Source organism: Aquarana catesbeiana, linkage group LG02 (assembly GCF_042186555.1).
Source record: "Aquarana catesbeiana isolate 2022-GZ linkage group LG02, ASM4218655v1, whole genome shotgun sequence".
Taxonomy (NCBI): domain Eukaryota; kingdom Metazoa; phylum Chordata; class Amphibia; order Anura; family Ranidae; genus Aquarana; species Aquarana catesbeiana.
The window spans coordinates 144407113-144431410 of NC_133325.1; the positions used below are offsets into that span (position 1 = coordinate 144407113).

The window sequence follows — 24298 nt, forward strand, 5'->3', positions numbered from 1 at the left end:
GAACCCAGGGCTGCGTATCTTTTTTAGATGCTCTATTGTGGAACCTCCAGCAAGGAAAATTTTAGGACATTTTCTTTGTTTATGAGAGGGCTGGGCAGCTGTGTTTGCCATAATTACCCTGTCTATACTGTGCAGGGCAATCTTCATTAACAGTTGTAACTAGATCTGAGCACTGTCTGTCCTAACAAAGGGTTAAAGGTGTAGTGGCTGGACTTCTTGCATTATACTGTAATGAGGACAGACCTGGGACAAGCTCACATTTTTTGTTAAAAAAAAAAATGACACCTCCTCCTGAGAAATATCTAAAAAAAGAATTAATTGTAAAAAAAATTGTTTAGGCATGCTGTATGAATGGAAACATAACATACAGTGGGGTTTTTATTAAACTGCAAAAGTGGAAATAAGCTTTAAGGCCTTCCCATTTCCCTCATTGCAAAATAAATCATTTTACTTAACAGAATAACCACATTAAAAAATACATTTTAAAATGGCCTTTATTTTATTTGCAAACAATGTCACAATGCTTTTTACAAGAAACCGTTTTATTGTCCTTACAAAATGAGACATATCACAATAACAATAGTTATAAAACTGGTAAACTTTTTTGTCCTTCGTATACTCAAAAGGAATACAAAAAAGGAAGACAATACAATTCAAGTCTTTTTCTCCCAAAAAATCTATATGATGATTTATGGTATGACAAAGTAACTGTTAATCCAAGAGACTCAGGCCTTGTAGAGTACACAGGTGCGGCAGCTGAAGCAGTTTATTTTAACGTTACTTTTTGTTTTGGACTTGCAAATAAAACCAGTGCTGTTCTGTGACCTGAAGCTACATTTAAAGTCAGCAAATTAAATATCTGAGCTGGCTAGATATCAGCCATGTGCTGAGAATCAAAAGAGTTGAGTGGACCATGGCAATATCTACTCCTGTGACTCACAAGAGAAGTAAAGCCAAAAAAGCTTTGGCCATACTTCTCTTAACTACTATAGTCTCCTTTTTTTAATCTAAACATTGTAGTGCTTATGTATAATATAAAGCACATAAAACAAAAGCAAATTGATTTGACAACATTTAGTTGTGTGTAAAAAGCAAAGGTGTGTCTTTTGCACTGCCATCATCTGCTACCAACATGGTTTCAGTCTCTGGAATAAACCGCGGATGCTGTGCATTGACAAAGTAGAAGGGCACATGGAACAGGCGACCAGAACTTGAGAGCTGGAGAAGAAAAGAGGTAGTCAGACTACTGTGGAGTTCTAACATACATAAGTTATACGTAGCAAAGGCCAAGACAGATACTTTACCACAGTGAGTAGTGCCCCCTTTGGGAAACACGGATGAAACTGCATAAAGTGCGGATCCTCTCCCACTCTGCATGGAAGGAAGGTGCTGGAGACAAAGAATTATTTATGTTAGGGTTTCAGAATTATTATACCAGAAGGATATGTCTATTCACTGAGACCTCCATGCATAAGATTTTTTTTTTTTTTTAACCACTGGGCACTTAAACCTCCTTCCTAACCAGACCAATTTTCAGCTTTCGGTGCTCTCACAATTTGAATGACAAATTACTCAGTCATGCAACACTGTACCCTTATGAAATGTTTGCCCTTTTTTTCACACAAATAGAGCTTTCTTTTGGTGGTATTTAATCACCACTGGGTTTTTTATTTTTTGCACTATAAAAGAAAAAAAGATCAAAAATTCTGTTAAAAAAATGTTTTTCTTTGTTTGTTATAAAATTTTGCAAATTAGTAATATTTCTTCATAAAGTTTGGCCAAAATTTATTCTGCTACATATCTTTGGTAAAAATAACCCAAATCAGTGTATATTATTTGGTCTGTGTGAAAGTTAGAGAGTCCACAGTATGGTGCCAATCTCTGAAAATTAATCACACCTGAAGTACTGATGGCCCATCTCATTTCTTAAGACCCCAACAAGCCAGGAAAGTACATATAACCCCCCCCCCCCCCCCCCAAAAAAAATTACCCCTTTTTGGAAAGTAGACATTCCAAGGTATTTAGTAAGAGGCATGGTGAGTTTTTTGAAGTTGTAATTTTTTGCCACAATTCTTTGCAAAATCAAGATTTTTTTCCTTTTTTTCACAAAATTGTCATATTAGCAGGTTATTTCTCACACACAGCATAAGCATACCACAAATTACACCCCAAAACACATTCTACTACTTCTCCTGAGTATGGCGACACCACATGTGAGACTTTTACACAGCCTGGCCACATACAGAGGCCCAACATGCAGGGAGCACCTCCAGGTGTTCTAGGAGCATAAATTACACATATCATTTCTTGACTACCTTTTGCACTTTTGAAGGCCCTGGAGCACCAGGACAATGGAAACACCCCAAAAATTACCCCATTTTGGAAAGAAAACACCCCAACGTATAATCTTTGAGGCATAATGAGTCTTTTAAACATGTCACTTTTTTTTTTTTTTTTTACAAGTTTTTGGAAAATGTGCAAAGAAAATGAAAACGCATTTTTCATTTACACAAAGTTGTCCATTTATACAACATTTCTAACACATAGCATGTACATACCAAAAATTACACCCCAAAATAGATTCTCCTACTGAGTATGGCAATACCACATGTGGGAGACTTGTCCACAGCCTAACCACATACAGAGGCCCAACATGCAGGAAGCACCATCAGGTGTTCTAGGGGCATAAATGTCAAATCTAATTTGACTACCTATTACACTTTTGTGAGACACTGATGGGCGGCACTGTAGTGGCATGGATGTTGCACGGCCGAGTATGGCTGGGTATGGCAGAGTATGGAAGGGGGTGGATGGGATGGCTGAGTATGGATGGCATGGCCAAGTATAGATGGATGAATGGCCGAGCATGACAGAGGGATGGCCGAGCATGAATGAACTACAACTACCATCAGCTACTGCAGCTGACAGGTTGTAGTTCTGAATGAAGCTGATGAGCGCTCTCATAGTTCATTCACAAGCCCTACAGCTTTCAAACAGAGAGCCAGTAAGAAGGTACGGGCAGAAAGCTGCAGGGCATGCCTGCAGAAGACTAACATTGCACCCCTGATCCACTAATCAGGGGTGCAACGTTTTACATGCTCCTGTAGAGAAAAAAAAAAATTGCTTGCACTTTTTTTTCCTGCAAAATTACGTGCATTTTTTGTTATTGTTATTTTTTCTTGAAGGGTGAACTTATCCTTTAAATCATAACAGTAAGTGCTCATGGCCTAATATAGAAAAATGTCACATCTAAAAAGGCAGTAAAATCAATTTACCGTCATTTTTTTGATATCATATTTTGACACACAGATAAAAGCAATAAGATTAAACCATGCTTGTCTAGTAGATTACATCCCTCACAGCATTAGTAAGATATTTACCAAGGAAGCAGCTCAAATATGGGGCTGTTCTTTGTCCTGTAAACAGCAATCACCGATACACTTGTATCATCATTGGGGATCTCTGCAAAAGGCAGACAGTACTGAAATGTAAACACATAATTCAATAATGGGCTCAAATCCAGGTTAGTCTATATCAGCAAGACTAACCTTTCAGCAGCACAGCAAGCCTCTCTCCACTCGGATCCCAAACCATAGACTGGATTTCACCGCCAATTCTGCAACACAGGTTTATGGAAGATTTGTATTTTCTTAGAACTAGGGATGTTCAACAAACCTAATATCTTATACCCACCTGATTTCGCCCATCTCTGTGTCAAAAACAGTTTCAGATACATCAGCGACCACTGTTGCACTTCGACTTCCACCAACAGAGGAGTGCATCTCACCTGTTTAGTGATATCATATGGACCATGTTAACATAAAACACACCCTGGAATGTGAACTGAACTAGTAATTAAACTATTTTTCTAAAAATGATAGTTTCAATTTAAAGATCTCTTAAGTTCAATAAAAGTTGTGTGTATCAGTATCCCAACAGCGAAGTTCAAATAATTGTAAACACTTTGCGCATAATTACTATCCAAAAAGGCTTGCACACAAATTAGAATTTTTGGTTTAGCTGCAAAATCCCTTTCTTGAGTACATCATAGGACACAGAATAGTTCACATTTCTAACTACATAGTTTATGCTGCCACCTTTAGGTGAATGGAGACTGGCAAAAAAAGGCAGGAAACCCAGGCATAACTCCTCCCATGCTTGGCTAGGCCTCTGTTTTGTAGCGAGCAATGAGGAAAAACAATAGGGAAAAATCCGCATATATCAAAGCAGCATTCTCAAAAAAGCACACACAAGGTAATGTGTGATACATAATAGAAAGGGAAGCACAAGAATCTTGCACAATAAATGAACACTAAAAAAAGTTGCCCTCCCATGCATCCTAGAAATATATTGTTTTTGATTATCACCTGTTCATCCGAAAGAAATGGACACTAAGTATGTGTGTATTAAGGGTGTGCACATCACACCTGCCTGGTTGTCAGCTAGTTCAGCAGCCATTCCTTGTCCATTCAGGCTCACTGGCTTTGGAGGGAAGCAGTTGAGGGTGTATTAGTGTTTTCTTCTGTATACCGTTTTTCCTGCGTGGATCAAGGGTTCACATTCCAGAAACAATCCAGGTCTCAGGGTCCATTTCTTCCAGATGAGCAGATGATGATCCAAGACAATACCTTCCTAGGATGTATGTGAGTGCAACTTTTATTGATACCATAAGTCTGCGAAATGAGCTGACAAATCCCCATAAATAGGGAATTGAGAACCATGCAAGGACCCTTAAAGGAGAAGTCCAGCCTGAGCTTTTTAGGCTGGGCTTCTCCTAAGGGTCACAGGAGTGCAATTCGTTTTGCACTCCTGTGACCCATACACAGCGGAGACACTCTCCGCTGACATCACTGCCATCAGTCGAGGCAGCGCGTCATCCCAACTTCCCAAGTCCTGATACGCCAGCCGCCTTGATTGATTGGCAGTCACAGCGAGCCACTGAGACGGCCGCTCCCCACCCCTACACAGCTCATTGCTCCAATGAGCCTGGGAGAAGCAGAGAGGAGAGACACTGACAGTCTGCAGCTCTCCTCTCTAGGATCTGTGAGATCCGAGCCATTGCGATGTTCAGTTCTCAGTGCAGAGACGGCAGGGGACAGCTGCAGCATCGTTCCGATGCTCCATCCACATAGGTAAGTATGAATCAAAAATAAAAAATAAACCCATACTTCTCTTTTAAGCAGAACAAAGAGGGAATTAAAAATTAAGCTGTAGACTTCAGATAAATCTAAACAGCTTAAACAGAGTGCGCTTAAGCAGGCTAACTTCCAGTGCAATGTGATTCAACCTCCATATGCAGAGTAGGATCAGGCTGCTCAAATGCATGTGTGTTGTGTCCAGTACTGAAGAAAATGGCAAAGGAGAACAATAATGTAATTGTGAACCTGTAAGGCCACCCCTTTTAAAGCCTCTATAAACCTTCCTACCTGCACTTTGAGTTTATTTACCTACACGATATGTGCACTGATCCTGTTGTCTCATGATGTCATTTTCTGCCCTGTAAGCAAATTCTATAGTACAGTAAATCTTCACATTCCTGTGTCAGAAGTTTCCCTTTGTGTTTAAGCAAGGCATGCTGCATGGCACTGCACAGGTTAAATGATGACCTCTTTCTATAGACTGAGAAATAACATTTCCTGTGAATAAACTATGTATCCCACAATCCCTGGGGCTCTCAGTCTAGGTGCTCTGCAGGTGAGAACTGAATAGTAATTAGATCTGAACCTTAGGGACAGGCATGCACAATACATGTATATAGGTGAATCGATCAGCCATGACCCTACACAATGCAGCCACAACACGTGGTACCATCATTACAAGGTAGGGCAAACCAACACAGGGAATATACTACACTAATACCTAGTGAAAACAATGAAAACATCTGGAAGTGTACAATGTCTAAGCTCTGCCACCACTACTTTCCATAGTAGAAAAATGTCCAGCAGCCACAATGTACAGGAAAAAAATTGCCGGGGGAACTGCCACGTCGCTCTACTGATACACAGAGGCACACTCCTGTGCAGCTGCATGGCCAGCAGGCAAAGACTTCACCCAACACAGCAGGCATGCCCCACAGGGTTTCACGGACTCGACTTCCCCCCTAGGGCAATCACTGTCTTGGCCATGCATAGTACCCTGCCAGTGATTTCACCAGGTACAGTGGAGAACACTGCCTGCGGTATCCTGCAATGACCTGCACAAATTACAAGCTGCCCCTAATCTTGAATGCGATGTGTAGGTACAGTTGCCTCTTGGCCTACTGGCTGATGCAATAAGGCCCACCTCCTCCATCAGAGGTGTAAGGAACAAGCCAGAAGCAATGGAACAAAGCCCAGCAAAAGATCTTCAGAGTCACAAGGAAGCAGGTACATCAACTAAGAACACTAACAAAATGAACCAAGGCTTAGCTTGAGCTGGGGGCAGTATTTTTTTTTTTTCTTTGCCTGGGCAGGATTTCCTGACTTTTTTTTTTTTGTCCATTCACCTGAAGGTGGCAGCATATCCCAAGTTGTCATGAATATGAACTACAGTGCATCCGGAAAGTATTCACTGCGCTTTTCCACATTTTGTTACGTTACAGCCTTAATCCAAAATAGATTAAATTCAATATTTTCCTCAAAATTCTACAAACAATACCCCATAATGACAACGTAAAAGAAGTTTGTTTGATATCTTTACAAATCTAACTAAAAAAAAAAAAAAATCACATGTACAAAAGTATTCACAGCCTTTGCTCAATACTTTGTTGAAGCACCTTTAGCGTCAATTACAGCCACAAGTCTTTTTGAGTATTATGCTACACAGCTATTTTTGGGTAGTTTCTCCCATTCTTTGCAGGACCTCTCAAGCTCCACAAGGTTGGATGGGGAGCATTGGTGCACTTTAAAATCTCTCAAGAGATGTTCAATCTGGGCTCTGGCTGGGCCATTCAAGGACATTCACAGAGTTGTCCCATAGCCACTCCTTTGTTATCTTAGCTGTTTGCTTAGGGTCGTTGTCCTGTTGGAAGATGAATCTTCACCCCAGTCTGAGGTCCAGAGCGCTCTGGAGGTTTTCATCAAGGATGTCTCTGTTCATTGCTGCATTCATCTTTTTCCTCCAACCTGACTAGTCTCCCAGTTCCTTCCTCTGGAAAACATGGTATTGGGTGCCTGGTTTCCTCCAGACATGCTTGCCAAGAGGCCAAAGAGTTCAATTGTTTTTTTTTTTTTTTAAATCGGACCAGAGAATTTTGTTTCTCATGGCCAGAGTCCGCCAGGTGCCTTTTGGCAAACTCCAGGCAGGCTGTCATGTGCCTTTTACTGAGGTATGGCTTCCATCAGGCCACTCTACCATACAGGCCTGATTGGTGGAGTGCTGCAGAGATGGTTGTTCTTCCGGAAGGTTTCCTCTCTTTACAGAGAAACACTGGAGCTCTGGCAGAGTGACCATCGGGTTCTCGGTCACCTCCCAGACTAAGGCCCTTCTCCCCCAATCGCTCAGTTTGGCCGGGCGGCAATCTCCAGGAAGAGTTCTATTGGTTCCAAACTTCTTCCATTAATGGATGTTGGAGGCCAGTGTGCTCATTGGGACCTTCAATGCTGCAGAAATGTTTCTGTACCCTTCCCCAGATCTGTGCCTCGATACAATCCTGTCTCTGAGGTCTACAAACAATTCCTTGGACTTCATGGCTTGGTTTGTGCTCCGACATGCACTGTTAACTGTGGGACCTTATATAGACAGGTGTGTGCCTTTTCAAATCATGTCCAAATCAACTGAATTTACCACCCGTGGACTCCAATCAAGCTGTAGAAACATCTCAAGGATGATCAGTGGAAACAGGATGCACCTGAGCTAAATTTTGAGTATCATGGCAAAGGTTGCAAATACTTATTTATAAGTACTTATACTTTCCAGATGCACTGTATTTGTCCTGTGATGTACAATTAAAATATAGCACATAAAAATATATATAAACACATATGCCATATATTGTGATTGAATGTTAATAAAATTATCTTTCAATCTGCAGAACTGTAATTTTTTGTAAAACTCAATGCAGTATGGCAACCTGGCGGTGTTTCGTTCACTGTGTGTGTATGGAACGCCCCCAGAAATGTAATTTCCTGATTGACTTGATTATTCTCCCAGAAGTCTACAAGAAGATACTAGTCAGATTTTAGGCATCCTCTGCAACAAAAACTTTTTTGTTTTTTTGGCAAGATGCTCCCAAAGGGTTAATCATTTCTAAAGGAATGCAGACCCTGCCATTCTCCTCCTCAGGCTACTTTCACACTTGGGCGTTGGGGGCGACAGCGGAAAAACGCTGCTATTTTTAGTGGCACTTTACTGGCACTATTCAGCCGCTTTTAACCCCCGCTAGCAGCTGAAAAAGGGTTAAAACTGCTGTAGTGGCGATGCCCATTGATTTCAATGGGCCAGGCGCTTTAGGAGCAGTGAACACCGCTCCTACCCACACTGCAAAGATGCTACTTGCAGGACTTTTTTTACCGTCCTGCAAGCTCACTGCTCCAGTGTGAAAGCACTCGGGCTTTCACACTGGAGTGAGAGGAGAGCCCCTTTACAGGCACTATTTTTAGCGCTATAGTGCCTGTAAAGCACCTTAGTCTGAAAACAGCGTTAGAACACTGAATGTGCATCAGATGATCATTAATAAAAATTTCACTCCCATTTAGAATGTATCCAAAAGATGTTCACATTCAGAATACTTTATTAATCCCAAAATGGAAATTATTAGGATACAGGTACATTCAAAGACAACACAAGAACATAACAAATGGAAGAAGAAACAATGACACAATAAAATTACCAACAACAGCATTTAATACCAAATAAAACTAAATTAAAACTATACTCTACTAAACCATCCATACTATTAAAATGCAACATAGAATAAATAATGCATATTGAAAAAAAAAAACGGTTAATCTACCAAAATGCAAATAGTAGACCACTTCTCTAGCATTGCCCAAAATCAGAATTAACCTAATACCAACATACTATAAAAATTCAGATCATAAACCAGATTAAATCCTCACACCCAGCACTCACAGAGAAGAATTATATAATTTGATGGCCACTGCCAAACAGCTTTCTCTTAAGAGTAGAAACAGGTAGGAATCAACGAAGTTTGGTAAAATCCTTACAATGTACATTGATCACCCAGAGGGGAATTTTTTCTCAACAGTGGAGTTACCCTTTGAGATATGCTCTTTTTGGACAATACTGGGAAAATATCTAAACCTCAACACAGTTGTTTAAAACAACTGTTCTGACAAATTCCTGAATCTTTACATGTTCTAACAATGCAAATAAAATGATTGGATTAACACTTTCCACATCTTGAAAATCAAGTTTTAAAGCCCCATCAAGCAGAGTAGGTGAGTGATGTGAGATCAGCGCTCTTCTGACAAAATAAAAGTGTGCCAGCAAATATTTACTGACTGACCATGTCTCAGACTTATTTTTAGTGTAATGAGTTTACCTAGAAGGAGCTAGGCTTTTTGTAGCTTGTTCCCAGTCTGCCTCTACTTCTTGGTCTTTCCCCTATTTCAGCCAATATCAACATACATTCCTGAGTTTTCAGATTCACTTTTATGTAGGATGTGTTATATTTCCTACGTGCTAACAGCTTAGCAATCACTCTTTAACCCTTTCACTGCCACCAATGTATGTCATAAGATGGCAGCAATGCCAGCATGTTCACAAACTCCTGATTTGCATTCTCCTTCTACCTTGTGGAAGGGATTCCACGTGTGTGGTAACCTGCTACCCCCCCCCCCCACACACAAATACTATGTATCCTGGGCTTACTTGTCCCTCCTGGGTGCCTGGGACATCCATGGTGGTGGGTGTCAGCAGAGGGGAGTAGAGGCAGCCCCAAACTAGGATGAACCTGGATGTGACAAGCTCTGGTCACCTAAAAAACCTGGCTGATCCTGCCAGCTTCTACCCTCCATTCTGTAAATTGACCACGGTGTATCATGGCTGCTGAACCCTGACACCATGGTAAGTTTACATGCCTCTGTCATCCGCAGGTCTCCAGCCCTCCTCCCCCCCCCCTCCCTCACTGCCTGTCGGCTCCTCTGTCAGGGACTGCCCCTCCCCCTCCTGAAATAACATTTCATAGTTTATACAATCCTCCTGGTATCCTAAGGATATGTCCCCACTGTGTGTGTGTTTTATTAAAATAAGCTGTCCTTTACCTTATCTCAGAGCGCCGCTTGCTGCTCACGTGACCCACTGGCTCTCTGCTCTCCCCGTCTGACAGATGCAGCAGGTGGGGGCCAAGATTCCCCTGATGACATCAGTCTGGAGGAGAGGAGAGAGTCGGTGGGTCACGTGAGCACACACACAGGGGGACATATCCTTAGGAGACAAGGAGGATTGTATAAAACTATAAAATGTTATTTTATTTCAGCAGCAGCAAGGGGGGGGGGGGGGGCGGGCTTATCCTGACCCCCTGACACAGGAACTAACAGGCAGGAAGGACGACAGGAGAGCTGTGGATGACGGAGGCACGTAAACTGACCACTGTGTCAGGGCTCAGCAGCCACAATACACCGTGGTCAGATTACAGAGGAGAGGGTAGAAACTGGCAGAATTAGCCAGGTTTTTTAGGTGTTACAGGGGGAAAAAATACACAGCACAAGCAATATGCAGTATAACACGCTTTAAGGGAACAGGATTCAATTTTTTTTTTTTATTAGGTTAACACTAAGTAAAAAAAAAAAAAAATTATATATCGCTCCGCTCTCCCCTATGGGGGATCGGAGGAACACGGACCGTCTGTCCGTGTTCCTCCGATCCGCTCTGCAGACGGATAGAAAAATAGGATTTTCTTCCGTCCGCAGAATCGGACGAGAGCGGAGGCGGACAACATCGGGTGTCAGCGGATGTACATCCGCTGACACCCGCTATCCCATAGGGATGCATGTATGTCCGTATTTCATCCAAAAACGGATGGATGAAATACGGACATACGGTCCGCACGTGTGAAAGGGGCCTAACTCCTTTTCTGAGAGTCTTCCAGGACAGCCCATGAGACGATGAGCCAGAACTTACCAGTCTAAGGAGGGACAACTGCCTGAAGGACCTTACAACCAAACGCCTGCTCCTGAGCTGATAGGAGATCCAGGCAATAATGTTTAATGAAGGTCGAGTAACTGGACCAAGTGGCAGCCCTGCAAATTTGTTCCGGTGAGGCACCAGCCCTCTCAGCCCAAGACGTAGACAAGGCTCTAGTTGAGTGCGCAGTAACAAAAGGTGTAGGGACCTCCCTAATTTTGTAAGCTTCCAAGATGGCTTGCTTTATCCATCTAGCCAATGTGGCTTTAGATGCACTATTCCCCTTGTGAACTCCAGAAAAGAGAACAAACAAGGCATCAGTTTTCCTAAAGGTCTTCGTGACCTCAAAATAGACCAAGAGAATCCTTCTTACATCTAGAAAACTAAATTTTCTTTCTAAGTCACCCTGTGGCAAACTACAAAAGGTTGGCAATACAATGTTCTGAGATCGGTGGAATGTACTTGCCACCTTGGGCAAAAAACCTGGATCGGTTCGTAACACAACTCGATCCTCAAAAATCGTGAGGAAGGGCTCCCTTACTGATATGGCCTGCAACTCACTTACCCTACGAGCTGAGGTAACAGCTATAAGGAACACAGTTTTTAATGTAAGTAACTTAACTGACATACTTTCCAGAGGTTCAAACGGAAATTCTACCAGAGTTTGAAGTACTAGGGACAGATCCCACGTTGGACAACTTCTCACTACTACTGGTCTGGCCCTAGAGATAGATTTGAAAAATCTGGCTATAGTGGGATTTTCCAGGAGAGAAAACTGGAGGAACACACTAATAGCTGCCGCCTGTACTTTTAAGGTACTGACAGAAAGACCTTTGTCGACACCCTCTTGGAAAAATTCCAAAATAGACAGAATATCATGAGTTAATCTATCATTTTCAGATAACCATGAGTTAAACCTTTTCCAAACTTTGGAATATATGGCTCTAGTAACCGGCTTCCTGCAATTAACGAGAGTCCTGACTACTTTGTCAGAGAACCCTTGGGCGCTCAGTATCTTTTCTTCAGATACCAGGCCGTCAAGTTTAAGGAAACCACCTGGGGGTGTGATACTGGACCCTGCAATAATAGGTCTTCCCTTTTCGGAAGACTCCACGGAGGCTCTGAAACCAGAGACTGTAGCAGGGAAAACCATGGCCTCTTGGGCCAAAACGGGGCAATTAGAATTAGATCTGTCTCTTCCAGCCGAAACTTCCGGAGGACTTCTGGAATCAGTCTGATTGGCGGAAAGGCATAACATAGGCCTGGAGGCCACGGGTTTGCCAGAGCATGCATCCCCAAGGCTTGGTCTGCTGGGTTCATGGAAAAGAATATCTCCGTCTTGCGGTTGTTTCGGTTTGCGAACAAATCCGCTACGGGATAACCCCATCTCTTGGTGAGGTCTGCAAAGACTTCGGGATGAAGGGACCAGTTGTCTCGGTCTATCCTGTGACGGCTGAGATAATCTGCCAGGCAATTGTTTGTCCCCTTCAGGTGTACAGCAGAAATAGAGGCTAGATTCCCCTCTGCCCATGAAAGGATCTCCTGGGCAATGGACTGAAGCCTCCGGCTTCTCGTGCCTCCCTGCTTGTTGATATACGCGACTGTCGCTATATTGTCTGACAGAATTTGGAGGTTGTGACCCCTGATCTCCATCTGAAAAGACTGGAGGGCTCTCTGGACTGCAAGCAGCTCTCTTTGATTGGATGAGGCCCTTGCCTCCTCTGGGGACCACTCTCCTTGTGCTACTGCATTGCTGAGGTGGGCCCCCCATCCCCAGGAACTCGCATCCGTGGTAATCCTTTGGGAAATGGGAAAGGACCATGGGAGACCTCCTGCTAGGTGCTGACCAGCTCTCCACCACCACAGGCTTCTTTTTATCCTGTCGGGAAGCCAGATCCTTGACTCCAGGGACCCTACGTCCCCATCCCAGTTTCTTAAAAGAAACCTTTGTAACGGACGCTGACGGAGTCTCGCCCATGGTACTGCGGGAAAACATGAGGTCATAAGACCCACTGCCCTCGACACCTGTCTCAGAGAGACCGACTGGTTGGTCTGCAATGCTGACATAGTCTGGAACACTTTGGTAATCTTCTCCTGAGGAAGGAAAACTCTTTGGTTCACTGAGCAAAAATCGTAACCCAGATAGGTTACTTTCTGGGCCGGAATCAAGGACGATTTTTCTTTGTTTATTAGCCAGCTTAGGGACTGTAAGAAGTCCTGTACAGCCTGGAGATCCTCCAACAGCCTTTGGTATGATTTTGCCACTATCAGGAGGTCGTCTAAGTAAGGGATAACCATTATTGCCTTTAATCTTAGTGGAGCCAGCGCTTCCCCCAACACCTTCGTAAAGATGCGTGGGGCTGAGGAAAGATCGAAGGGGAGGGCCTGAAATTGAAAATGTCGGGTCCCCATACCAGTCTTCACTGCCAATCTCAAAAACTTTTGGAAGGCTGGATGGATAGGGATGTGAAGATAAGCATCCCTTAAGTCCAACGTGGCCATAAAGCAGTTTGGGTATAGTAGGTTTTTGATTGTAAAAACCGTCTCCATACGGAAATGCTTGTATCTGATGGACTTGTTTAAGGTCCGGAGATTCAGGATAAGTCGAAACTTTCCTGCTGGCTTTCTGACCACAAATACATGGGAATAGAATCCCTTGCCCTGCTCCGATCGAGGAACAGGAATCAGTACTTTTTGATCTAATAAGTCTCCGATCTGGAGACCCAGAGCCCTCACTTTCTCCCGATCTTGTGGAGGAAATGTGACCAACAAACGTTCTGGTGGTTGGTGAACAAACTCCAGCCTGTACCCGTTGGTCACTAGGTCCAGGACGAAGGGGCTCAGAGTGACTGCTGCCCACTGTGGGATGAAGGCCCTCAATCTCCCTCCCACCGGGGAACACAAGTCACTGCGGCTTGGCGGGCTGTTGAGGAGGGTTAAACAGCACTTCCCCTTTGCCTCTGCCTTTGTGCCCAGTCCAATGCTTTTTCGGCCTGCTGTCCTTTTCTCTAGGACTCTGTTGCCTGCTTTGGCCACGAAAAAATTTTCTGGCTGTCTGAACTCTTTTTCTCTGGAAACGCCTTTTTCTTATCAGCCGTGCGTTCCAGTGCCTCCTGTAGACCTGGGCCAAATAAATGATCGCCAGTTAAAGGAAGGCCACAAAGGCGCAACTTGGAGGCCGAGTCCCCTGACCAGGTCTTAAGCCAAAGGCTTCTCCTGGCCGAGTTCACTAGAGCCGAAAGTCCTGGCTGACATTCTTACCGACTCAGCGGAAGAATCTGCCAAAAAACCCACTGCCTGAAATAGGAGAGGAAAAGACTTTAAAATTTGCTCTCTGGAGGTACCTGCTGACAGATGTGACTGAATCTGAGTCAACCAAACCTCCAGATTTCTGGCCACACAAGTGGAAGCCAGAGCTGGTTTCAGGTTTCCAACTGCTGAGTCCCAGGCTCTGTGGAGGAGGATATCCCCCCTCTTGTCCATCGGATCCTTAAGCGTACCCATATCATCGAACGCCAGGTCCGAGTTTTTTGAAACCTTTGAAAGAGGTGCGTCTAACTTGGGATTCTTATTCCATAGCTGCGCAGTGTCCTCATCAAAAGGAAACCTCCTTTTTAGGTTACTAGAGAAGAATTTTTTCTCTCAGGATTATCCCATTCCAGTTTAATAGTATCAACCAAAGAACTATGAACGGGAAAAACTCTCGATTTTCTCTTATGCAATCCTTTATACATAAGATCATGTTTGGATAACTGAACCTCTTCCTCTTTTAATTCAAGGGTAGTATAGATAGCCTTTAATAAGTCATCTGCATCCTCAACAGATAACTTAAATCTTGAGCCTCGAGTGGATTCTCTATCTCTGGGCTCTGTATCTGACCCTGATTCTTCCAGAGAAGAACGGGTAGATCTGACCTCAGCCTCAGAGTCCTCACTCTCTGCCTGCTGCGGAGTGCTTACTGACGCCTTCAGTGAAGACGGACTCTCTGCTGGAGTCTGGAGCTTGTCAATAAGCGTTCTAGGAACTGAAGGTGGACGCAAGCTAATCCCTAACAAAAGTAAGCATCTTCTGGCAAGAGGCAACCGGGTCATCCTTTACTAGGCCTTCTATACAGGAGCGACAAACTGCTTTGCTCCATGAGGAGCTCAATTTGTTTGCGCAAACTGCACATTTCCTTTTAAGTGGCTGCGCTTGGGCCTTGTCCTGAGTCTTGGTCTGCAAGACAAAAATAAATGACCCACAATGTAATTAAAGCCACCCAATCACTCCGTAACACCACGTGCAGGAGGGAGGAAATGTGTCCCCTTACACCCACTACTACAGAGGGGGGAGGGGGAGGGAACACTCACAGGGATAGCAAGGTGGTGACAGAACACCCCAGGCTTACCTGTGAGGTGCTGGTGTTGGGAACTGCATCCACTGCCTGTGCAGGTACTGCAGGAGGATCCATTCTGCCCCTCTTGGTCATCCACAGCCTGGCTGCTTAACACCAAGAAACACCAGTAGCCAGCGTTCTCTGTTCGCGCCGTTTATGAAGACTGGAACCTCGTCTCCGACGCCCGATGATGAGGTCATATGCCCCGGAAGTAACCCTCTCCAGGCACTTCCTGTGGGCCAGCTTGGAGCGCAATAGCTCCGCCCCCTCGAGCGCTGCTGCTTCCTCCATTCCCTGCTCAGATCAGCCACGCTGTCGGCAGGGAAGGACAACCGAAGCTCAGCTGAGGTATAGTGCAATGCACTGCGCTAGGGGCACGACCTCACACCGGTCCTGACCCTCTCCAGGCACTGAGGACAGGGAACAGCAGCACAGCCAACCTCCCCAGCGGTGTGCTGCTTCTGGCAGAGGAAGAGGTAAGTGATATGCCCCAGAAAATAGCCATACAAAGCCCCTGCTTATAAGGCCTATGGGAGCAGGTTCCATGAACATGTTACCCCCCGTCCGGAGGAAACACAAATAACGGACATGGGCCTGGAGGACCACCCTTTTATCTGGTGGGGGTGACGTGTTTCCTGTCCTGGTAGGAGGAGCCCAAGGTCTCATGGGCTGTCCTGGAAGACGCTTGGAGAAAATTATCCTTGCAGTGGGGCTGCATCTGGAGAGCTTTTGCAGTTTAACTTACCCGATTTTCCACTCCCCAGCAGATGGCAGTCCCCCACGCACTGATGGTGGACTGCCCCTCAGTGTCATCCTGTTCAACGCAGGGCTATGGCCTACTGGAACAAGGGGAGAAGACGCTGCAGGGATGAGTCTAGCAGCACAGAGGATCATGTAAGTATATCCTTTTTTTTTTAGACTTTAGTATCACTTTAAGCCCAGGTTCACACTTGTGCAAACACAGACATTGCATGTGATTCGCACCCGCACTGCGGTGCCAATTGCATGCGATGTCTGTGCAGTGCGAGTTCAGCCATAAAGTTGTATGGCTGATCTTGCATTGGGTTCGCAGGAAAATAGTGCAGGGACTTTTTTTGTCGCCCGCACTGGAATCGGATTCTCAGTGTGAACTGCCTGCGGGAGAGATGCGATGCGGGAACCGGCGCTGTAATCGCACTGGTTCCCACTTTGCATATGTGTGAACCTAGGCTTAGTCTACTTTATATCTAGCTCATAAATAAATATGGACAGACAATTTTTTATAGCACGTAAAAACACTTTACCTTCAGGAGCAGTAAAGGACAGACTGTATATTACAGACTCTCCTTGGACTGCAAATAGTAGGCGACTTCCATCTGGGCTCCAGCAGCCAGTCTAGGGGGTGAAGGAGAGACAAGAGAATCTATTAGCCAAATATCAAGCCAAATGAATAATGAAATGCATCAGGAGAGAAACATATGCTGAGCTTTAGAAAACATACCTGACAACGGCCTTTAAGTGTTGGCCATCGCTCACATGTCCACATCTGAGTCTCCCATACCCTGTAAAATAGTAGCACTGTAATACTAATCAATGGCAATATACCAAGAACTTCAGAACACACCCTACCTGAACACAGGGGATGGTGTTGCAGAAAGCACCTTGCTGCCATCAGGAGACCAAGACAAGAATGTAACGCCCCCTCCTCCAACCCTCTGAAGTGGTACACAGGTCTCAGTAGACACATCCCACACCTAAAGTTAACACACACACACACTTTAATTAGATAGATATATATGTAATATATATATATATATATATATATATATATATATATATATATATATATATATATATATATATATATATATATATATATATATATATATATATATATATCATACAAATATCTAAAAAGTAGATGATGCACATATACTATACTAAACTGAGTCATGTTTTACTACTCACCAACATGGCTGTGTCCACAGGAGATGAAGACAGCAACACCCCACCTTTAGGGGACCAACAAACACTAGTGACTGGACTGTGACCTGGGTGTGAAAGGATCTGTGAGCAGCCAGAGGAAGGCCTAATGGATTTACAGAAATCAATAAACTTAATAAAAAAAAGAAAAAAACATCTAAGCCAACATTACACAGTTATAGCCCTCAGTGAGATACCCTGACAATACTGAATGGGGAAGACAGGATCTGTAAGCAGTTAGGCCGGCCATAGACAGTTGGAATCTAGGCCGATTCCTGCTGAACTGGCTGAGATTCGAACCACGTATGGGCAGGCTGAATGTACCTGTTTAATGGCTCTGCCCACACACAGACCCAGCTCTATGACAGCACTCTCACAACTGCGCTGCACCTTGGTAAAGTGTTGGAGGGATCATTTTAGCTGGTCTGTTTAGATCATACAATTGGAGAGAAATGAAGGTATAGACAATATAAATTTCAAATTCACTCACAAGAAATCTGCTTATCTAAGAGCACACAGACCACTATAAAAAAAAAAAAAAAAAAAAAAAAAAAAAAAAAGAAGAATTCCACAAATCAGAGAAGTACAAATAGATGCATGGATCATGGATGTGGTATACAAAATGCTGATATTTAAAAGCAATATTAAAAAAAAAAAAAAAAAAAAAAAAAGAAAGAAAGAAAAATGAAAGCAATATACATACAATGCCAGAGATGTCTCTAGTTTCATATATTATATTTATGTCAAACATACAAGAAACCTAAAGTAATCCACGGTTTCACATTTCTCATAACGTATACATAGGCTGTGATCAATAAAAAATGCCCATTGAATTTAGCATGATCAGTTTGATACCTTGTTGATAAAGAGGTGGGGTCTACATGCCACACAATTACACAGCTCTGGCAGGCTACAGCCAATATAGATGCACACAAAGGCTTCCACGCCATGCTGGCCACATCCTTCTGTAGACGATGCTTTAAGATGGGTGTGACTGAGCTAAAACATAAGACGTAGTCACAGGAATTACAGCACAGTATATTAATCCACACATGGTTCATTATTATGTACATAACTGTATATTCATCAAAGATTATATTACAAGCCAATATACCAAGCACTTTGTGCTCCCACTGTGCACAGCTTCTGCTTCTCTTTGCAGCACTTTAGGATGGACAGAGCAGTGCACAATATGTGAGATTAAAGTTGAATGGAAAGCGATAGGATATATCCTACTGCCTTGTTTTTAATAACGGCCCCAATTACCAAAACAGATGCCGAAAGTGTGAACAGTGTGAACAAACAGGCAAGACTAATTTAATGCAGAAGAGACATGGTATATATCTTCTGTATTCAAATTCCTGCCTGTTCCCACATTTTTACTTAATAAGTAAGGTTTACTTTAATTACAGTGGACATTAGAAACAAAAGTTTTAAACTTTTGTGCATTCAAAACATTATGAAATCTTTGAAAATATACTCAATACGTAGCCAAATGAAATATGCCATACCAGAGGCTAATTATTGCCAGCACTTCAAACCAATCTATGCAAAGAACTAGTCAGGATGCTTACATTACAGGGAAGTGACGTAACACTGAACAGACTATATTTTGTGCTGTATAGTAGATGATGTTGAAAAACGTGACTGGCGGTGACAATGGGCTTCTTGAGCTTTGTACACTGCCAAGCCTCACAGCAATCAGTTACACAACAACCGGGTATACAAATACAACATGGAAGGGCAAGCTTATGGTGAGGTTTAGGAGGTGCATGCAGTGGAGGCTCGTCCATAGGGGCTCCTAGGGCAGCACCCCACCAGTTTTGTTGCAAGAAAAAAAACAAACAAATAAAAATAAACCAAATAATTACCGTATTTATCGGCGTATAACACGCGCCGGCGTATAACACGCACCCCAAGTTTAGGAGGGAATTTTAAGGAAAAAAACTTTTAGGAGGGAAGTTTAAGGAAAAAAAAAAACTTACATTTAAATGTTCATCTGCAGCCTTTCCCCAGTGTCCAGTGCAGCCTTGTCAGTGCAGCTTTGCCCCAGTGCAGCCTTGTCCCCAGTGCAGCTTTGCCCCCAGTGCAGCTTTGCCCCCAGTGCAGCTTTGCCCCCAGTGGTCCGTGCAGCCTTGTCGCCGCCGACATACAAACGTTTAGTTTGTATTTTTAAACATGGCGCCGCGGAGTTCGGAGGGACTCGGGGGCGCTCGTTCAACTGAACGAGCGCCGCCGAGGACATAGTAACTGGGCGGAGCCGAGATACACATATCCGAGGGTTCTCGGCTATTCTCGGCGCCGTTCACAGTCACGCCCAGTCCCTATGATGGACATAACACAGGTCGCTCCGACACATCACAAAATAGCGGGGATCGGCGTATAACACGCACCCACGATTTTCCCCTTATTTTAAGGGGAAAAAAGTGCGTGTTATACGCCGATAAATACGGTATTTTTCCTGTTGTTTCTCTCTCTGCTGTTGCTAGGTAGATTAGAAAAAAAAAGTAATCATGATTAGACTTTTTTCTAATCTGCCTAGCAACAGGACATCCGCCCAGAAAAAAAAAAAAAAAAATCACACGGAGTACTCGTACAAATGCTTCGAAACCCAAATTCGATCCCTGTGCGTTGCGACTTGAGCCCATACAAAATAAATGGGTTTAGATCACACTGCAAAGAATTGCATGTGATTTGAACAGGAATGCGGTTTCCCCCACCCCTCCTGTGTGAACCCGGGCTCGTCAGAGTGACTTCAGCCTAGGTTTATACAGGCGCGGTGTGGGAAACCGCAGGTGATTCAGAGAGTAATCACACCGCATTCCTGTTCAAATTGCATGTGATTCTTTGCAGTGCGATTTGAGCCCATGCATTATGCATGGGCTCAAATCGCACCGCAAAGGTACTGGTAATCGGCAAGTACTTGAGCACAAGTATCGGTACTCGTAGATAGAAAGAAAAAAAAAAAAAAAAAAAAAACGGTGTCAGTACAACTAGTGAAAATAATGAAAAAAAAAAATGCAGCCATTCCATCCAATGATGTGTATGTTGCAATATATACAATTTTTGGTTTTGGATTTAATGCAGCTTTAAATCAGGAAAAATCTGGAACGGTTTGGCGATAAAGCAAGGCCTCAACACACATTACAAAAAACAAATGATTCCTTTTAAACATCAGACTTCTACAATGACTACAGTCCTATTTAACCCTCCATCTTTCTCTGCATTCCTTACCTTCCTGTTGAATATATTCGAATGGAGTCATCTACAAGTGCCAAGGCAAACTTGTTTGTGTGAGGATGACAAGCTAAAGTTCTAAGTGAACAAGTGGTCCTAGAAAACAGAACAAGCAATAGAACATCAACGTTGTCAAAATAAAAAGGCAGAACTAATACTTCCGGTCACAATAGCAACAGCCCTTTGTATTGGCTGCTGCAATCCTCTGCCATTTTGAACAGCACTGATTATAATGATCAAGATGCCAGTTTGAGACCTCTATTCATTTGAAGCATGTCATGTGTTGATATTACAGTTGTGCAAAAAGAGCATGTAGGAAATACATTTTAGAGTTATATAAAGATCTGCACTTTGAACTGTCAATTCTGTCTCACTGAAGTTACAAACGAGGCAAATGTATAATAGTCTTGCAAGCTTCAATGAAGCTTTGATATTGGGCCCAAGGCACAATCTGGGGAATTGAATAACATTTCAATGGCCCCTTTCTTGCAGTAGTTCTCTTTAGATCTACCTGTACCTAATTAAGGCAAGCAACAAATTCAGATAGTCCTAACTACTGCAATTTAGGCTTAGCCCACCCTTATTACAAAACTTCTCAGCCATGCTTCGTCAGTGCAGTGTTCAGAGAGGGAGCACACTGAGGAAGGAGTGTCCGGTATAGACACTCCAACCTCTGTGCCAGACTCTGACAGGTACATGAATGGGGCGCAAGCACCAACAATTTAGGTGCATTTACGACATCTATTATGAATGCCCCCTAATATGTTTTACCATGAAAGGTATGACCATCGCTCAGCCAAGGCACTTCTCAGGATATACATACCAGTAACGACCTTGGGAGAATTCTGCTGTGAGATCTTCACTTTTCATCTGTGGATACATAAAATTTAATTTAGAACAACTGTTTCAAGTTTTAGAAATCATAACATATCAAATCCTGGCTTTGGCCCTACCATGAATGATTTTTACAGGTGTGAAATCATTATCAAGCACTGTTCCTTGACATCAGCTGTTGACCCCAGCTGAACAGTGGGTAACTGTGATATACAATATATTACATATGTACATAGAAGCCATATATTCACACATGTGCGTTGCAAAGGACTACCTAAAAGGTATGAAAAGCTTGTCCCTTGGTAACGTTAACCACACTGTACAAAGGTTATAATTATATTGTATTGTAGTTTTTGGGCAAGAAGTGGTTCTATTTTCCTATATGTAATCACTGAAATGCACTTCCTTAGTAAAATAAAAAACAAAAAAGGAACCAAACCCTTTAGCTGTGACAAGCACCTTTAGCATGCCGTTTGTGAAAACCCAATAGGCATGCAACACCTTTTCAGGCTGCTGGGTAAATCTAGGCAATTATTGCCTGGGTAAATCTGGTGCTTACAAGTTTTCTGTGTCAAAATATAGCTGGCATGAAGACAGCTTTTAAAAATAAGCAACCCCCCCATCCCAAACTTTAGTTACTTAGATGGCCTTTTTTTCCTATATCTTAAACATTAAAAACCTTTAACCCCTTCCCGCCTAAGAGTAAAACACATGTTAATGCCGAAGCGCAATTTTGCAACTTTGACATGTGTACTGAAACTGTACATAATCACAACTACTATGCGTATCTAGGTGGATTATACCAAATTGGGCTTTCTTTTGGTGGAAAATCATAATGGACGTCTCCCGATTTTTTTTTTTATTATCAAAAGGAAAAAATTTGCCCAAAATAGTAAAAAAAAAAAATATATATTTTTTTTAAATTTAGCTGTATATTTCTTGCTATTGCCATAATTTACCACCAAACAACCCAAAATATATTCTCCTGCTTTTGACGATTGCAGCGATACCACATTTGTTGGTTGTTGTCTTGAACATGTAGTTAGGCCCAGAAACAATGGTGTGCATTTTTTTTAATCCTGCCTAAAAAACACACTGACATATATACTAACTAAAATATTTTGTTTTACATTCTACCCAAAATATGATGACTGTGACCTTTTACCCCAAAGACCCTAACAATAACCCTGACAAACCTTGATCTGGTTATTTTTTTTCTTTTTTCCCAACAGTATAAATTTTTTATAAAAATTTACATGCTTTTTTTATTAAAATTTACATCTTTTTCTCCTGCAAGGAGAGGAAGATAGAACGCATCTTCCTCTCCATGCAGAAGAGGAAGTAAATGCAGGAGTGGGCTCAGTTTACTGTGATAGCCAATCAGTGGCTATCACAGCATTTAAGTGACCTGAAACCGGGAGTCCTGGGCCCGATCGTTGGCGAGAGCGCTGTGCAGCGTGCTTCCAGCACAAAGAGAGATACGCATATATGCGGCCCCATGGAAAAAGACCCACTTCCATGAGGCCGCATATATGCATATGGTCAGCGGGAAGGAGTTAAATAATAGATAATGGTTTAAAAATTACCAACAACAAATAATCAGGAATTATATTCTCTACATTAGCCTTCAATAGATAAGTAGAACAAGAGCGAATTCACACTAGAACAGACAGCTGCCAGAGCACTTTACCTTTCCAGCAGCTGTTTCCGACTGCAGTAGGGGGCAGTGTGGTGTGTAATTCAGCGCATTACACAGCTCCCTTTTTTTGTACAAACTTTGTTTGAAGTGTACACTTACTTAAACATACACTTAATGTCATTGTACAGCAGCGCAATGGGCTGCTGTACAGTTCCATGCGGTTCTGTACAGTGCACTGCAATAAAATGCAGCATGCTTCACTTTACCACAGCTTTAAGTTGTGTTGCAGTGTGAATCATACATACAGAAAACAATTGTCTTCTGTGAGTCCTTTTGGTGACAGGTGTTTTACAATGTAGTACAACACCTGTCACTGCACTTTGTGTAAATTCACTCTCAGTAATTAGACTGGTTACTAAGCGCAACAGATCTATTATTATGTTTATGATTTATGAGACTCAGCCTTATGCAGCTGCATATCCACAACAGGGTAACTTACCGACAGGTGTGGGAATAGCGACCCATGGAAAGAAGAGAACCAACGACATAAAGCAAGGCAACAGCAGGACACGCGACACAAACATTGTGGCACTGTAAAAAAGAAAAAAAAAAATGCAAATACAACACAAATAATGGTGGATGCCAACTAACCTGCAAAACCTACACACTGGAAAAAAATAATATTTTTTTTATTCCATAAACATGCAGCAGATTCTGTATAGAGAAGAGAATAATGACACCTTCCGTTGACGACCTCCACTTCTACAGTCTAGTTGTCTGGCATTTTGACTCACTGACCCAGAACAAGAGTACAAATAAGGATTTCGCACTTCGGTTTTGTGGCATGGATCTTACCTTCTCCTTCTGAGTTAGATATCTCCTCAAGCATCCCAGCAAGTCCCATTTGCTTCCTGGAAAGGAATAGAACATGAACAGTTTATGTCAAGTATAAAGTGTCTAACATTCTTCAGGTTGCTTGTTAACAAATGGAAGATTGATCTTGTACTACACCCAACTTATGTATTAATGACCAAGTAAAAGCATGTTGCTGTCACACTTAAAGCTGACCTTTCCCTAAGATCACTTACAATGACTGTTTTTCCACATCCTGGTTATTGAGGCACTGGTGATGTAACCCTTGCCCCACATTCTGCCTCACATGTGCTTTCCCCCCCAGATGATGT

General features: G+C 42.8%; 1 protein-coding gene across 1 annotated transcript in view; it reads right to left on the bottom strand.

Annotated features, from left to right (window-relative positions):
* Positions 1–476: 476 nt before the first annotated feature.
* Positions 477–24298, bottom strand: part of AAAS (aladin WD repeat nucleoporin) — a 48927-nt gene continuing 25105 nt past the window's right edge. The window contains exons 4-17 of the mRNA XM_073613587.1: positions 23970–24025; positions 23614–23705; positions 21465–21511; positions 20639–20737; positions 18260–18403; positions 17390–17510; positions 17051–17175; positions 16923–16983; positions 16726–16816; positions 3694–3787; positions 3549–3616; positions 3381–3462; positions 1305–1389; positions 477–1218 (exon numbers count right to left, since the gene is read on the bottom strand). Of these exons, the coding sequence (XP_073469688.1) occupies positions 1075–1218; positions 1305–1389; positions 3381–3462; positions 3549–3616; positions 3694–3787; positions 16726–16816; positions 16923–16983; positions 17051–17175; positions 17390–17510; positions 18260–18403; positions 20639–20737; positions 21465–21511; positions 23614–23705; positions 23970–24025 (1309 nt within the window). The 3' untranslated portion in view covers positions 477–1074. The remainder of the gene's footprint in view (positions 1219–1304; positions 1390–3380; positions 3463–3548; positions 3617–3693; positions 3788–16725; positions 16817–16922; positions 16984–17050; positions 17176–17389; positions 17511–18259; positions 18404–20638; positions 20738–21464; positions 21512–23613; positions 23706–23969; positions 24026–24298) is intronic.